The sequence below is a fragment of the Carassius carassius genome, chromosome 9 (genome assembly GCF_963082965.1).
Source record: "Carassius carassius chromosome 9, fCarCar2.1, whole genome shotgun sequence".
Lineage (NCBI taxonomy): Eukaryota > Metazoa > Chordata > Actinopteri > Cypriniformes > Cyprinidae > Carassius > Carassius carassius.
This window is the reverse complement of record NC_081763.1, coordinates 5167610-5183394: the sequence shown is the minus strand read 5'-3', so window position 1 is coordinate 5183394 and position 15785 is coordinate 5167610. Positions and strand designations below refer to the sequence as shown.

General features: G+C 39.1%; 1 protein-coding gene across 2 annotated transcripts in view; it reads right to left on the bottom strand.

Moving 5' to 3' along the window:
- The window catches only part of LOC132148775 (protein kinase C alpha type-like), a 169096-nt gene extending 154212 nt beyond the window's left edge, over positions 1-14884 (bottom strand). For both annotated transcript variants that reach the window (XM_059557477.1, XM_059557478.1), the window contains exons 1-2: positions 14616-14884; positions 13625-13656 (exon numbers count right to left, since the gene is read on the bottom strand). In XM_059557477.1, the coding sequence (XP_059413460.1) occupies positions 13625-13656; positions 14616-14782 (199 nt within the window). In that variant the 5' untranslated portion in view covers positions 14783-14884. The remainder of the gene's footprint in view (positions 1-13624; positions 13657-14615) is intronic.
- Between the last annotated feature and the right edge of the window lie 901 nt (positions 14885-15785).

The window sequence follows — 15785 nt, the reverse complement described above, 5'->3', positions numbered from 1 at the left end:
TTATATAAAGGATAACAATAATGTAATGATATATATAAGAATAATGTGACTCAGAGTTCTGGTTCGTGTTGTTTTATACTCTATTTCCATTAGCAGACAGTAATGCCTTTAGCAAAGGTCACATCTTGACATCAACATCATTACCAGCTCTGAGCTGATAGATGACCGTGTTGACAGTTTGTGTGTGCATTTCTCACAGCTCTGCCTAAATGAATCCGCAGAACAGGCGCTAATTAGCCGCCCCTCTGACGCTGCTCATTAGCTGAGCCCTTGTCTTAAGCAGTTAGCATCCTAAAAATGATTGTGTTGAGAACATTGTATTCCTGACAGTCATAAAACCTGTGCACACTCATATTATGATGGCCATTTGAGCAAGCCTCTGCAAAGAGGAACTAACAACAAAGTGATTCAGATTATACAGATACTGTTTCCTATGGAAGCCCGTTTCCGCCACTGAATAAAAAATAAAAAAGTATAATGCAACTTTTTATCTCACAATTCTGACTTTGACTTTTTTTTTTTCACAGAATTGTAAGATATACTGTAAACTCGCAATTGCATGTTATACAGTCAGAATTGTAAGTTTTAAAGTCAAAATTGGGAGATATAACCTCACAACTGCGAGATAAAAACTTGCAATTGCGATATTATATCAAAATTCTGGATGTTTATATCTCACAATTCTGACTTTATAACATGCAATTGTGAGTGATAAGGTCAAAATTGTGTTATATAATATAAGGTAAGTCCAATTTTGAGGGGGGGGGGGTTATATGTTCTCAAAATTGCAAGTTTATATCTAACAATTTTGACTTTGTAATTCGCAAGTGCGTAGGTTAAGAGATTTGAGAATAAGATTACAGTCTCAAAACAAATCAATAGAGTCCTGCAATCACTGTTATAAACGTGTGCTGTCATATCTATCATAGCTGGACATGCCTGTCTGTGCGGGGGAGCGCTGTGACATCAACATCGTTTCCCCTCATCACAGCCATCGCTCTGACTCAGTCACGCGCCCAGATGAGCCGTTACCCCGGAAACAGAGCGCTTCATTCGTGTGACGAGCTGTTGGTGCTCTGAAAGAGGCATGAGTCGCATTACACATAATTAGAGCTAACGGAGCGAGCCATTACTCTCACTTTAATTAATGTCATTTGGTGTCACTCAAAGGACTTGGCTTGAATTAGTGGTTTCTTTTTAGATGAATGATGCAGATGGGAAATAATGGATGGCTCAGAGTGACTGAAGAACAATCTGAGAGAAGATCAAACTTTTATTGTAGCCTCAATTGATTTAGGAGAGAAATAGGCATGAAAATGCTTGGCTTTGCAGGACTAAACCAATGGTGTGTTTGACACAAAACCAGCAACTTTATTACTTAATGCACTTTTTTAGCAAAGTTTATAACCCTTGTTTTGGTGCAATAATTGTATTTTAGGTGAGTAGGCGGTACTCTTATCCAGGACACATCAAAATGCATTAGCAAGACACAAAATACATGTTTTACATGGTTTGATATTCAGAGTTTCATCATAAAACTCTGCTTTATTTTGCAACTATCCAAAACACATATGAAATAAAACCCAAACAAACTGAACAAGAGGACAGGCAGGCCAGCAATTTAAAAAGAAGGAAAGGGCGGCAACTATAAACGAGCAGAAGATAGCTGGACCAAAATATCTGCTTTCCAAAACCCTGTAGAATTAGCCCAACATTCAAATCCACATTCTGTAGCTTTAAACAAAACAAAACGAGAAGATCTTGAGAACATCCAACTCACAATTAGTTTTTTTGGGGGCCTGTGATGGACAAGATACTTTGAGGTCTGGCTGAATCTCAGAAGCTTCTAGGAGCAAGACTAAACAACAATCCAGAGACTCTATGGTTGGTGTATCTCTCTTTAGTCCAATAATACAAGTCAACTTCAGATCACTGAGAAAAAAACAAAAACAAAGACCATATGACCATAATTGTGGCTTTTTTAGGCACTGTTCCACACAGCTGAGAATTATATTAATACTGTTATTTACAGTAAGCAATATGACACTTACGTTCTCCTAGCAGAAAGCGCAGTGCCAAATTATTCTACATTATAGGAGCTAGGGCTGGACGATTATGGCCTAAAATCAAAACCTCAATTAATTGAACATTTTACCTCGATTACGATTAATGAACGATTATTTTGTTTCTGTTTTTTTTTTTTTTTTGCCCTCATAGTTCACTGACAAGGTTTGTACTGTAAACAGGGCCATAGCTGGGGTTAGCGGGGCCCCGGTACATGTTGTACCAGTGGGCCCTGTTTGAAAGTGTTTAATTTGTATGTTCGTTCTGTTTATTTGTTTGTCTATTTACACAGTGTTTAAGTTTTTTCAAGTTTGTGAGTGTCCAGGTACAGAAACCGAATAATTAAATGTAAAATAGCACTGTAAAAATTAAACACAGTCAAACCAAAATTTATTCAGACACCTTCAACATTTCTCACATTATCAGTTTATTTGCTATAGTTTAGAAAATGGTAATAAAATATGACAAGAACTCAAGAGTTAAACTGTCAGAACAAATTCATCTTGATAATTTCAGATAACTTTGATTGTAATCCATTACATATCTTTCTATCTAAAAAAACTTCATACAACAGTCAATACTTTGTTGGCCAATTACCAGGCAATGATTAATTGTGTTCAGTCTGTGGTGTGAAAAGGTTGCATTAGCAATTCCTGAAGGAGAGCTCAGTTCAGTGTTACCGTCTGTGAGACACGGCTCTCTCTCTCCGCGTGCACACCGAGCACAGCGCGAGTAACCAGCTGCTCAGTTCAGCTTTTCCGCGTCTTGTGTTTGAATGCTTTAAAGTTTTTTGAATGGTTAAATTGGCAATTAATAACACGTGAAAATGATACGCTTTCATGACGACACGCAGCAGCATTCTGTCAACTGTCCTGAGCGTCTTTTCAGACTGGCCTCAGCCAGACGGTTGAGATCGACTAGTAAAGGTGGGATATTTTTTCCTATTGAAAGCGCGATTTGACATCATAGCTCACTATCAGCAGTTATTTTATCTATGTTCGTAACATTTCTTATAGATTATTGCTCGGTGTAAGAGATAAATAAAGATCAGATAAAGATAAATTGCCACAAGTACCAGTACGAGTGATTGCGTGTGTGAATTAGTCATACCGTCTCTATATTATTGTGAAGCTGTGGGTTGTAAATAGCCCTTAAAAGTAGAAAAATATGCTATAATAAGTTTTGAGATTCTAAGCTACTTTAGTAATAAATCACAGAACAGTGCTGACAACTAGTTTCTGCGTTCCTCTGTGCGCGCGATCTTCATAGCTACTGTTTATATGAGTGTTCGTGCCACAATGCAGCTGCGCAAACATGGGAGCTCGAAATAATAATACACATCCGACCGTCTAAATGCTTTAATGTCCAAACCATAAAACAAATACAACTGACAAAGTTTAGTGAAGACGCAAGTAGAGCTGAAACAACGAATCGATTTAATCGATTAAAATCGATTATTAAAATAGTTGTCAACTAATTTAGTCATCGATTCGTTGCTAAATAACTTTTATTTGTCGTAAGCGGCTCATTTCGTGCATATTTCAAATCTGCGGTGACCAAAGTGTGGCAGTAATGAGCCACCGGAGGTTTTACTCAGCCAGTACAGCAGGAGAAGTAGCGAATAGCCAATAGCTGGCCTCGTTTTATGTCACGTGCTTCCCGAACAGCGTTTCCACAGCATTCAGCGTGATCATAGACATGTCTATGAGCATGATGTGGGAGTACTTTACTTTGAGCCTTCAAAAAAGAAGAGTAACCTGTAAACTCTGCACTACTGAACTGTTTAAGGGGACGTTCACATATCGCGTCTTTTGCGCGCTCAAGTTCGTTATTTCCAACACCGTACCGCATCGAGTTAAAAACATTTCAACTTTTCAGAATGCCGCAAGTGCACCCGCGGGTCATGTGACAAGAACTAACCAATCAGCTTCATCCTTTCCCCTAACAACGTTAAAAGCTCAGTCAAGATGAAAGGAACAGCTGATCATAGTTGTATATGGATTTCCATTTTGAAATAAATTTAGTAGCAGAGCTACTGCAAGCGATTTTTTGAGCTGCAAATCCATTTATCCTTTGCTGAAATTTCCGCGTCTTCAAGGAGAGAGCACGTCATGGTTGCTTAGCAAAGGCAGACGCCTCAGGGGCGCTTCTGCACGAGCGCTTTGGAAAGGAGGAGAAAGCCTAGCGTTTTCCACGCGTTTTTAGGCGCGATTTGTGAACGGCCCCTAAGACTTTCATTTGTGCAGATTCTCCAGTACAATGTTGTTTGCAAATGTTTAGTCGTAAAAGCTGATAACATTGCTTTTTAACAGTTAACATTTAAAGCTTTACAAACATGTTCTGTGATCAGTTTGTCGTTTACCAGTTCAAAATTCAGTCCTGCAGTCCAATTATGACTGAATGAGAGAGGTAAATGTTTAAAGATATTTGAAATGCACTTTTTTTCTAAGTATTCACTGCTCTTTTTCACACAGCAGGTTTTTTCTGTGTCCAATTTTTTTTTCTGGACAACCTTCTGATGGATTTTACTTTAAACTGTGAGTTCCATTCAGGTTTTATGCCATTGGCACTTTTTCCGAAGGATTGTTTACAATTTCACAGCATAAGCTATAAAGCTGTTTCCCAGTAAATAATAAAATACAATGCACTGCAATTTTATTCTGTTTTATCCTTATTCTTCGTGAAAATATGTTCTGAAAGATTCCTTAATAAGCTTTGTTCGGGATGTTAAACTACTTTAGGAGCTCTAAGGACTGCCATGGTGAAAACATTATTTGAAATCTACTTGTGAAATTTGCTAGAGTATGGGTCAGTGTTCTGATTGCAGAAGAGTTCGACAAAGGATTACTAACACAATAAAACAACTCCAGGTATATTTTTGATGAGGATATGACAGTGCAAAATGGTTAAAATCTCTAAAAAATCAATGCTGATAAAGACCATTTATTAATAATTTACTTGGGGAAAAAATGGAAAAAACTAAAATATAAGTACATAAACCGATTAATCGTAAAAATAATCGACAGATTAATCGATTATCAAAATAATCGTGAGTTGCAGCCCTAGACGCAAGGCTCACCGCTCGCGCGCCATCACTATGTGTTGAACCGGCCGGCGTTCACCTCCATGTTTTGCTTTTATGCCACTGACTGGACGGGGCAGAGTCATGTGGCTACACACGCGCTAGTATGTTTTTTTAGGGGGACGTATTAACAGGATTAAAAAAACGAAATAACCCACATGGGAAAATTAAGTCAGTTAGAGGTTCTGAATTTCGGTTTCGATTGCTTTTCGATTAATCATCCAGCCCTAATAGGAGCACAGAAAATCCTTCTATTATCTTCAAATAATAGCAGAGCAAACCATCTTAAGAGTTCGACTTCTGAGAAGGAGTGCAGGCCGTTGTGTAACTTGTTTATTGTTTCACGTTCTCATCACAGCTCGTGTTCGCCGCCCCCTCACTTCTGCCGACTGATTGGTTAATGAGCTCAGCTGTACTCTGAGATGAGGTGAAGTGCTCCCCTCCTACACTACAGTTCAGGACTCAACACAGAACAGCCAAACTCTGTCACCATTCATCAAGATGCCAATTTAATGTATTAACATACAGTGGGTATGGAAAATAATCACCTCACTTTAAAACAATCACATTTTGTTGCTTTGCAGCCTGAAATGAAGAAACAGTTTTGGTTTTATGCAGCTATATTTACTCAGTGCAACTTATAACATCCAAGTGAAATATAAAGCACCAATATGTCAGAAAAAAAATCTACTTAAGGCAAAGCTAAACATCTATCATATGGTGCTCTGGGGTGTTCAGTCAATGGGTTCATGAAACAAGCTTTCAAATTTAGGCCTGCTCTCGTAACGAGGCTAACATCGCTGTAATGTGTCTTCAAAATCCTTCCCACAGGCCTTGTCTGCTGTGGCACATATCATTTGGGATATCTGACAGAGGGATGTGGTAATGGAGGGTACGGCTCTGAGAGACATCAAAGCAAACAGGAAGTGCAGCAGAGTGGTGCAAGGGCTCTTAATTTGGCAGAGGCCTCTGAAGATAGACGTTCAAATGAAACCCATTAGCATACTGCTGAAGAGAGACGGCTGGGACAAGCAGACACATAAACACTTTAGCTGCCCTAAAACACATTTCTGTCACTTCAAATGAAACAAATAATTCAGATGCAAGTATTTTCCATACACAGTATAGTTTAAACTGCTGTTTCATTTAATGAAAAACAGGATTTTTCTTGCCTTTTTAAAATAAAAATAGTTATATATACTATGGCTGCATGATTAATCGAAAGCGAAGTAAATACTGCTCAGTCTGAAAGCACGTGAAAATACCACATTTAATAAAGTTTTTTTTAAATGTGTTTCAAATAAATCCTTCTGTGAAATGATGTGACTTATTACACAGAATAATGCACGCAACATATTTAATAGTATTCTAAGTGGTGACAACAGCACTGCATTATAAATATTCTTTATTTTAATATAGAAAAGTGAAAGTGGAAGTGACGTGACATACAACCAAGTATGGTGACCCATACTCAGAATTCGTGCTCTGCATTTAACCCATCCAAAGTGCACACACACAGAACAGTGAACACACACACACCGTGAACATTTACATAAAAAAGCAATGGAAAAGAACAGCTGGTATGAGTCCCTCTCAGGGATATACCGTAAATGAGGGCATGAATTGTTTCATGTGTCTGAAATTTGGGCACAGTTGCTCTTATCCAAGGTCTAATCTAATTTTTAACAGCTGATCGAAAGGCCAACTTAAACAGAGATAGTGAAGGAAATCTTCCAGAACCGTTACTGTGCCACTAAAGGTCCTCTCGCATCTGCTACTGCTCACTCTGTGACGAAAACATCCACTTGTGTTTTCCACCGCTCTCGCACATCAACTCAAAGCACACTGTCAGACTGTTAACATTGCCCTTGCCCTAGCGGCTCAAACAAGCTCGTCCTTCAGTCACAGCACAGCTCTCTTCATTTCTGGACATGGAAAGACTTCCCAAATAAAGTGGCACCTGATTTCAAAGGCCAGAAGGAGACGATGCATTAGCCAGCAGATTTATTCTGTGTCAGTGCTGAAGAGGGCAGACACAAAGCTATGCTGTTAACAGAGAGCAGTTAGAGCACAGTGGTGATGACAGACCCTTGAAGAAGAGAAACCCAGACAAAACAGAGCCAAATTAGGACAGAGAACGACGAGAAGGTTGCGTGCTATCAAACGGCCTCTTCTCTTCTTTCCGTCTAAGCTCTTTGAATCTCAGTTGACTTCTGTGATTTAATGTATTCAGTGAGAAAAGAAAGCAGGACTTGATTTTGTCTATTTGGAATTGAAAACGATATTTTATATTAATAAATCACGTAACATATATAATAAAAGTGCATCAATGCACATTTCCCACCAGTGTAAACTACACCACGCAAAGTTTTATTTATTATTATAATTGTTTTTATATCGTGAGATGGTGATAGTGATGTTATATTATTATTTCACTATGACTATTTCACATCCAGAGATGAAGGATCAGATGATGAAGTTACTAAAAAGGAGGAGACCGATGACAGTCTGTTATATGCACAGGTGAGCGGATCTCGCTTTTCTAACTACAAGGTACACTATTCGTGCTATCCAAATATACAGGGGGTGATCAGAAGTTCAGAGACTTTGCCCATCATGATAAACAATGGAAAACTGTCCTCTTCAGGGTAACGTTAGATTGTTTGTGTAATGATGCAGTATAGCGCTCCTGACAGACAGCGATCGATAAGTAGAAGCCGCACAAATTTCTAGTATAATTTTTTTTTCAGACAAACATATTACAGTTAAAGCAATGAAAGTGAAAGTGAAAGTGAAGTGACATTCAGCCAAGTATGGTTACCCATACTCAGAATTTGTGCTCTGCATTTAACCCATCCGAAATGCACACACACAGAGCAGTGAACACACACACACACACTGTGAACACACACCCGGAGCAGTGGGCAGCCATTTATGCTGCGGCGCCCGGGGAGCAGTTGGGGGTTCGATGCCTTGCTCAAGGGCACCTAAGTCGTGGTATTGAAGGTGGAGAGAGAACTGTACATGCACTCCCCCCACCCACAATTCCTGCCGGCCCGGGACTCGAACTCACAACCTTTCGATTGGGAGTACGACTCTCTAACCATTAGGCCACGACTTCCCCAGATACTATAACGCTAACCTGACTCCACAGATGCTAGTAAGGAAGCTTTCAGAGAAAAGTGGAAAAGAGTGAGAGAGAAAATCGGATAAACTCAAATAATCTTTCCACAGAAGAGTCCATAGAAAATTAGCATTGACATTGTTATTTCCAGCGAGTACTGAGGCTAAACAGAGATTCTCATCATATTCCTAATGTTCTGTAACAGAATACAGCACAGTACCCATGAGCACTGCACATTACTGTAGGTAGAGTGAGGGTGGAGAGCAGCTGGTGTCTGTCTGATGTCTGTCCCTGATGAACCAAGCAGCTTAATTCAGACCAAACCAGTTTGGTGGTCTTAGCTGGCCCCAGACTCGTCCGGCTGGTCTTAGAGAGGTTTGGAGCATTTTTTACAAGGTCAGGCTGGGAGACCCCTTAAAAGGAAATCAAACACCAGCTAGTCTGAGGGGCTGTTTACACAACAAAGTTTTCAGCCAAAAATGGGAATCTTTTTTTATGCCTTTTGCATGTTCGTTTACACAAAGTTTGGGGACTGAAAAAGCATATTATTGAAAACGGGTTTCAAAGTGCAAGTTTTCGAATACGCCACCATTATTGTTTCCGTGTAAACACCCGGGAATCTTTGAGAACAGTGACGTCATGCATGTGCGTAGTACATGTTAGGTATTTAGACATTTCGCAGTTCGTGTCGATTTTAAAGGCAAGAGCGAAAAAACACAAAACAATGGCTGTTACTGCTCAAGAGTTTGCTAACGCTTCTTCAGCAAAGAGGCATCATATACAACATATAATCATCACTTCCCTATGTGTACCGTTTACAAACAAGGTGAAAGTGCAAACTAGTTAGTTTCGCTGAAACCAGTGAGCTACTTTATTGTAATGACAGCATTCTGTGCGTTTAGTTGTGAGTCAGATGCATGTCTCTGATTATATGATAAAGATGAGTCATCTACAGTAAATCATTCTTCATTCTAAAAACAAATATAAATGGAATAACCCACAACATTACAAATGTGACTTTACTTGTAAAATAGTTACTAATAATGCATTACAACATAACACTAGCTACATATAATACATATTACTACAACTAGAGATGTGCACGTGTATTCTTAAGTGACACAGATAATCACTAATATAAGCAATGATCGGTGATAGAATGACTGTGTGATGTGATGCGAGTTCTCACAACTCCACAAAAACAAGTCAAATGCTTAATTTTATAATTACACCATCACATTCGAGCAGCATTCAGCACATATGTGAATGCCTATACACAGAACACATTCATCACAGCACAAACACAGACACACACACACTCTAGAAAGAGTGCATAAAGGCAGAGCGCAAATGAAAGCAGCAGATGGCTCAATCTTAATAAAAGCTCTTTAAAGGTGCACTATGCAGGATTTTCAGTTACTGTTTGTAGACCATCTCCTCGTGGGTGGCTCAACACTGCCAAAAGCTCAGAAGATGAGTGATGAGGTGTTTTGCTATTTATTTTTTTATTGTGTTAATTATTCTTTAATGGCATTTTTGTATATACGAACGAATAGTTATGCTAATAATTAGATGGCTGGCCACAATTTCCAAGCTAGTTTAGGCATCTACAGACTAGCTCGCTAATAAACAGTAACTGTGTGTAGTAATTACAATGCCAAGTAATCGACAATAGACAATAGCAACATTAGCAAATTGTTTTTGTGTTGAAACATGACAACTGGCCAAGGGCTATGGTCCAGAAACCAGTGCACAGCAATAGAAAAATAAAATAAGAAAACACAGGCAGAGGACAATGTCTTTGTAGACACAAAAATCACAACACACTTCTTGTGGATAATTAGTAATGATTGAGGTAATTTAGTAATGATAAGTAATTATCTTTCTTGTAGATAATTAGTAATGGATTTTTTTTTGTACTTTTTTATTTTTTTTTTTTTTTACAGAAAACTGGTTTTGTTCAGGAGTATCTCAGTCATCTCTTATAGAGGTTTTGGACCAACATGCTCAAAATGCAGGTGAGCACAGGTATGGTGTCCCTCATCACGAGTCTCAAAGCTCTTGGTCAGGTATCAGAAGCCTTTTCATTGTTACACACCATTACACATCTCCCTAATGCTTCCAAGAACATGCACTCCACTGCACACCAACCAGCTCCCACGGCCAACCGTCCATCAGTGAAGCCATCTGTGAGCTCACCAACAGCCCTACTGTCAGCCTGTTCAGAGCATGCAAACGCGCTTGTTTTAGCCAGTTTTCTTCTTGTTCTCATGCTGTCCTAACTTCTTTGCATGCAACACATTCTCCAGTTAAGAAGTAGATGCAGATATGCAGGTTACTGCACGAACTGAGGTTGCAGTCACCTGGAGCAACATATGCTGACTGCAAATGACACTTAATTAAGGACTCAGACTATGTAACCATGTGGTAGGAGCTTGGAAACAGGAAGCAGTTATGACAGGGTCGTATAAGCAAGAAACATGCTCACCAAAGCTCTAACACAAGGGACTTTCACCTCAATGACTGCTTGTATGTGCAACGTAGGACTGATTTCATGTCTTGCTGAGTTTAAAAAATGTACAATTCATGTTGTTTAAAGTCATAAATGAACTATTACATAAGTACCTTATTTTCAGCAATATATGTAAAGACACGTGACATCAGGATGTGACATGTACTGTACGAGTCGAAAACACTAGGCATGTTGACTTTCACTGAAGCTGGTAAACGATCTCAGCGTCAGCGCGGAAAGTTAGGAACTAACTGATCTCTGCTTCATTACAGTTTGTGAATTTTTTTTTGTCGCGAATGCTGATCTGCCTTCAAAACTCCTGGTAGAAGAGTCACTACGACAACCTTTTACAGCATTCGTTCTGGCTTTTGTGCACACAGAGCTCGTTCCAGGACTGAACCCGGCAATGTTACTAGGTCCCCAACCCGGGATCGATCCCGGAATCAATCCCGGGAAGTGTTTGCGTTCACACGGAAGGCGACCCGGCAATGTTGTGCCAATTTTCTGGGTCCAACGTGCCGTGTGAAAGGGTCTTAAGGTGCACAGTAGAGATGGTGTTTATGTGGAGCAGCATTTACAGTGAACAGAGCCATTCCACTACTGAAAACACCAAGACACAGTGTAAATAAACACAATACCATGTTTCACTCAGAAACATGTGCGGTGGGGTCACATTTACCGTTGCTCTACACAAGTCTGCTAATATTCAAGTTGGTCACACAAACAAAAAGCTGACCAACAGAAAGATGCTTGGTTTGGAAGTGATTTCTGTACGAGCTGCGGACATCACTTTTGACGATGGCACTGATATTTTCAGTTTTAAAGTTTGTTAACAGCACACTAAAGCAGAAATTCCATGCATTTTTGAGAAAATCTGAAGAATTTTGGTCTGCATAAAATTGAAAAAAAAAGAAAATCCTGTGAAACCCCAATACGAATACTAAGGAATGCATGCACATCAGGACCACATGATTACAATGCTTTGACCAGCCATTCACTCTCATGTACTAATACAATGTATGTATCTGGTCCAACACTGCAGAGGTCTTTGGAAAAAGATTCACTGATGCACCCACACATCCTCAAAAACTTGACCATCTTCCATGGCAAATGTCCAGTTGACAGGAAGATACACAAACATGATACACAAAATACCTTTGCCATCTGTGACCACCGAGTCTGCCAGCTCTTGTGTCATCCTGTAGTTCAGCTCAATGATTCCCAAGAGCCAAGATGAAAAGATTCCCTGTTTTAAGTACTGATATCATAAACATCAATGATTTTAGGGGTGCTGAGGCCAATTTTATTTTATTTTAATACCATGCATGTTATTGCTGAACAATAGCTCTGACAAGTGATGTTGTTATAGCAAGTCAAGTCTTTAACCCTTGTAATTTATCTAAACCAGGGATCTCACCCTGCTGTTGGTTAGTTATGCTGAGTTCACACTGCATGATTTTAGCCCCAATTTTCACTCGCTGTCTGATGGTTTAATGGAAATCACAGAGAAATGCCCGAAACTGCAGGCAAAAGAGAAGTGCTGATGCCATGAGATATTTGGCGATGCACAGTCCTGCAGTGTGAAATGAATGTTTTGACTGGAAATGACATCGGCAACGACCCTACAGCCAATGAGAGACAAGATACAGGGCCAGGGAAAGATCAGGGGGAGCAGTCATAATAGACCTGCAACATCAGCAAGCAGCCATTCTCTCCTTTATATTCTTCTTTGTTTATGTTCTATTATTTTTACTGAAAATCATTGTACAGACAACTTGGATTGCAAGCTTTTTGTGTGCTACCGTTTTTGACAAGAATACTAACGTGATTTTACATTATTTTTGCATCAATTGTGACAAATGTTTGGTTGCGAAATGTAGTTACCATCCTAAAGACTTGAGTTCCAGCACCGCTTCAACACACCTGTCTAAAACACTGAACACCTTGATTATGTGTTTCAGGTGTGTTTGATTGAGGTTGGAGTTGGAATCTGCAGGACTGTAGTTCTCCAGGAGACTCTAAGGCTGCATCCGAAAACTGAAAAACACTGCCTTCGGAGGACGCATTCCAAGGTAGGAAGGCATCAAGACACGTCCAAACTCAATGTTAGCTTCAGTACCTGTCTCCTGAGATGCTTTCTGAAGGCTTTCAAATCGCTTGATTTGTCACACCTGGTTAGGACTCGGTCTAATAGTCCAGGGAACAAGAAAATAAAAACACAACATATGATTGCTTTCTTGATGCATGTAAGGACCCTTAGATCCTTCAGCTACAAACGTTCTGCATTTCCTACAGTATATCCTTATTTGCCATCTTCGAATCAGACGCAAAACTAACTAACGACTGGTAGACCTTTAGGATACAGTGTTAGCCTGAAAACAACCATCTTATTAGCTGAGGTCAAGCGCTTGACTCTGGCTTCCTATTCTAACTCATTCATCAAATGTGTTCGTTAGGGTTCACGGCTGGGTTTGGTGCAAAAAATACAGTAAAGAAAAGTCAAGTACAACAAGGGATGATGTAACAGAAGCACAGAATTCGCAAAACTGCGCAAAAAAAGAGCTTAAAGCCACGCAGTATTCTTCAAAACCCTTTTATATTTATCAGAAGCCAACATAGCAGAGCCAAGATTTAAAATGTTCTTTACACATTATCCAGATTATGTGTTCATATTTCATTCACAATGATGAAATAAACGCAACACGGTTGTACTGAACGTCCTTATCTACCCTGATATAGTGTAGTAGAGTAGTAAACATGCATCAGTGATAGAATCAGTGACACTAACCCACACCTCTCACTACAGCGCGCACACACACACACACACACACACACACAGTACCTTGGCACTGGAAACCTTGTTTTCCAAATCCCCTGTAGAGTTGCATTTGAGAAAGACAGAAAACCAAAAGAAGAAGAAAAAAAAACTGTGTTAGTGACATCTTTTTGTTTAAAGGTGACTTGACAAAGCTGCATAATTTGATAACTTTCATTGTTTTAAAACAACCCCCCCCCCCTTTCCTAGGATTTTTCTATTTATTTATTTATTTAAAATGCTAAATAAAATGCTTGAAAAATACCAAACATCTGTTCAGCAAATCTAGTTTGATGATGTCATGAAATGGTTTTCTGGATGTGCATTAATAGCTCATTATCATTACCTGTAACCGACTGTCTTTAAGATTAAATTAAACATATTCAAAATGATTTTTTGTTAAAAGGATTTAAATGTATTCATTATTATTATTATTATTGCAAATGTATGACAATAATAACATGCAAGCCTGTTGAAATACTATAGAATGAATGAAAACAATAACGATAATATTATACAAAACAAACTGTGACAAATAAAATCAAGTGGCTTCATGCAGTGGCACCACTACAAAAATATCTCCTCATATTTTCAACATTTTTCATGTATTACTGATAAAGACTATTGTTTGCCACTATAAAAGTAAGAGATGACTGACACCTTTCAAAACATTCAAGATTGTACACAAGTCATGAAAACAAACCATGCAGTTAATTTAGTAAATATACATTACAATATGCCAAATAAATAGTTCTAGCACCGAACTATTTTTTTTTCTAGTTCAAGCACAAACTGAAAATGCAAACACATTAGCATGCTAATTTATTCATGTATGCACCTCAATTTCATTTGAAAGGAAAACTAGTTTTTTAGCTATTACTGAGGAAGACCGTCTTGTGCCTGCCGCTATAAAAGTAAGAAATGATTGACACCTGTAAAACCAAACACTCAAGACTGCAATTTCTCAAAGTTTCACAGGTAATACATAAGTAACGTTACTGAATGCAGAGTATGTTACCAGATAAAGTCGGTGCAGTGGCTGCAGAATGTAGGCTGCTTGAAGAACCGAGCGGTAAATTTGTGGTTTTTAACTTCGTGCACGTTCTTCTGCCGCAGAGCTCCTTTCCGCGCGAATCGATTGAAAACGGCGGAAGAGTCATTGATCTGTATCAGACGATCAGCCATCGCGCCGCTATTCCTCAGGTGTGTGTGTCTCCTCCGCTGCGCGACGCGTCTACTGCACGCGTTCAGCTGCGTCTCTCCTCTCACTTACACTGACGTCAACACTGGCCACTCGTCACTCATTACGAGGGTGTATGACGCCGTCCCGTGGAAGAAAAACGCCATCTGTAACGTACTGCTGGAAACAAACAGCAGTCTGTCGACCTATTACAACCGTTTGCACGGCTAAATAATTGATATTTATAGATATATAGCCCATTTGTTTGGTCGTTAACTTTACTGTAAAATTGCACAATTTTAAATGAATGTTAACTGTTTTGGTTAATGTAAGTTAATATGTTTATCAGTAGGCTTTAACGTGAGACGAGCTTTTACACTACAGTAGCCGGTTAAGTTACACAAAACCCCTTAAGTTAAGAAAGATCGATCTAATTCCTTTATAACTATAACTAACGGCTTTTACCCGTTTCTGATGGATGCAATTCATCGTTTGAAAACAGACAAACGAACTAAATAAATTCCATAAAAATCAAACTTATCTAAACATGCCACAGATTCATAATAAATGTTTATGGACTACACAGCAGTGACAAGGGTTTGCTTCACGTGTGATTGTATGGTTGCTAGGAAACGGAAACGCTTCTCGCGAGAAACGGACTGAAGCCACGAATAATGAGGTCTTTTCCCGCGTCATGGCGAGTAAAAATATTCAGAATAAAAGTGAAAAGGCGCACGTGACATCATATAAAACACGAAGTAGAAAAAACAACGAAATAACTTAACTCAGCTTACAGTAAAAAGAGAGTGAAAATTTGACTAAACCAAGGTACATCACGGTAACAGGCAGAACGCCGATGCGTGTGACTTTTATTTTAAAACATATTAAAGGCGCGCGTGATATATAACTTCACGTGTGTCCGTTTGAAACCGTTTAGGAGCGTAAAGTATCAACAAGTGGAGGAAGAGTTACAATCACAGCTGCAGATGACACTATAAAAAAGACATT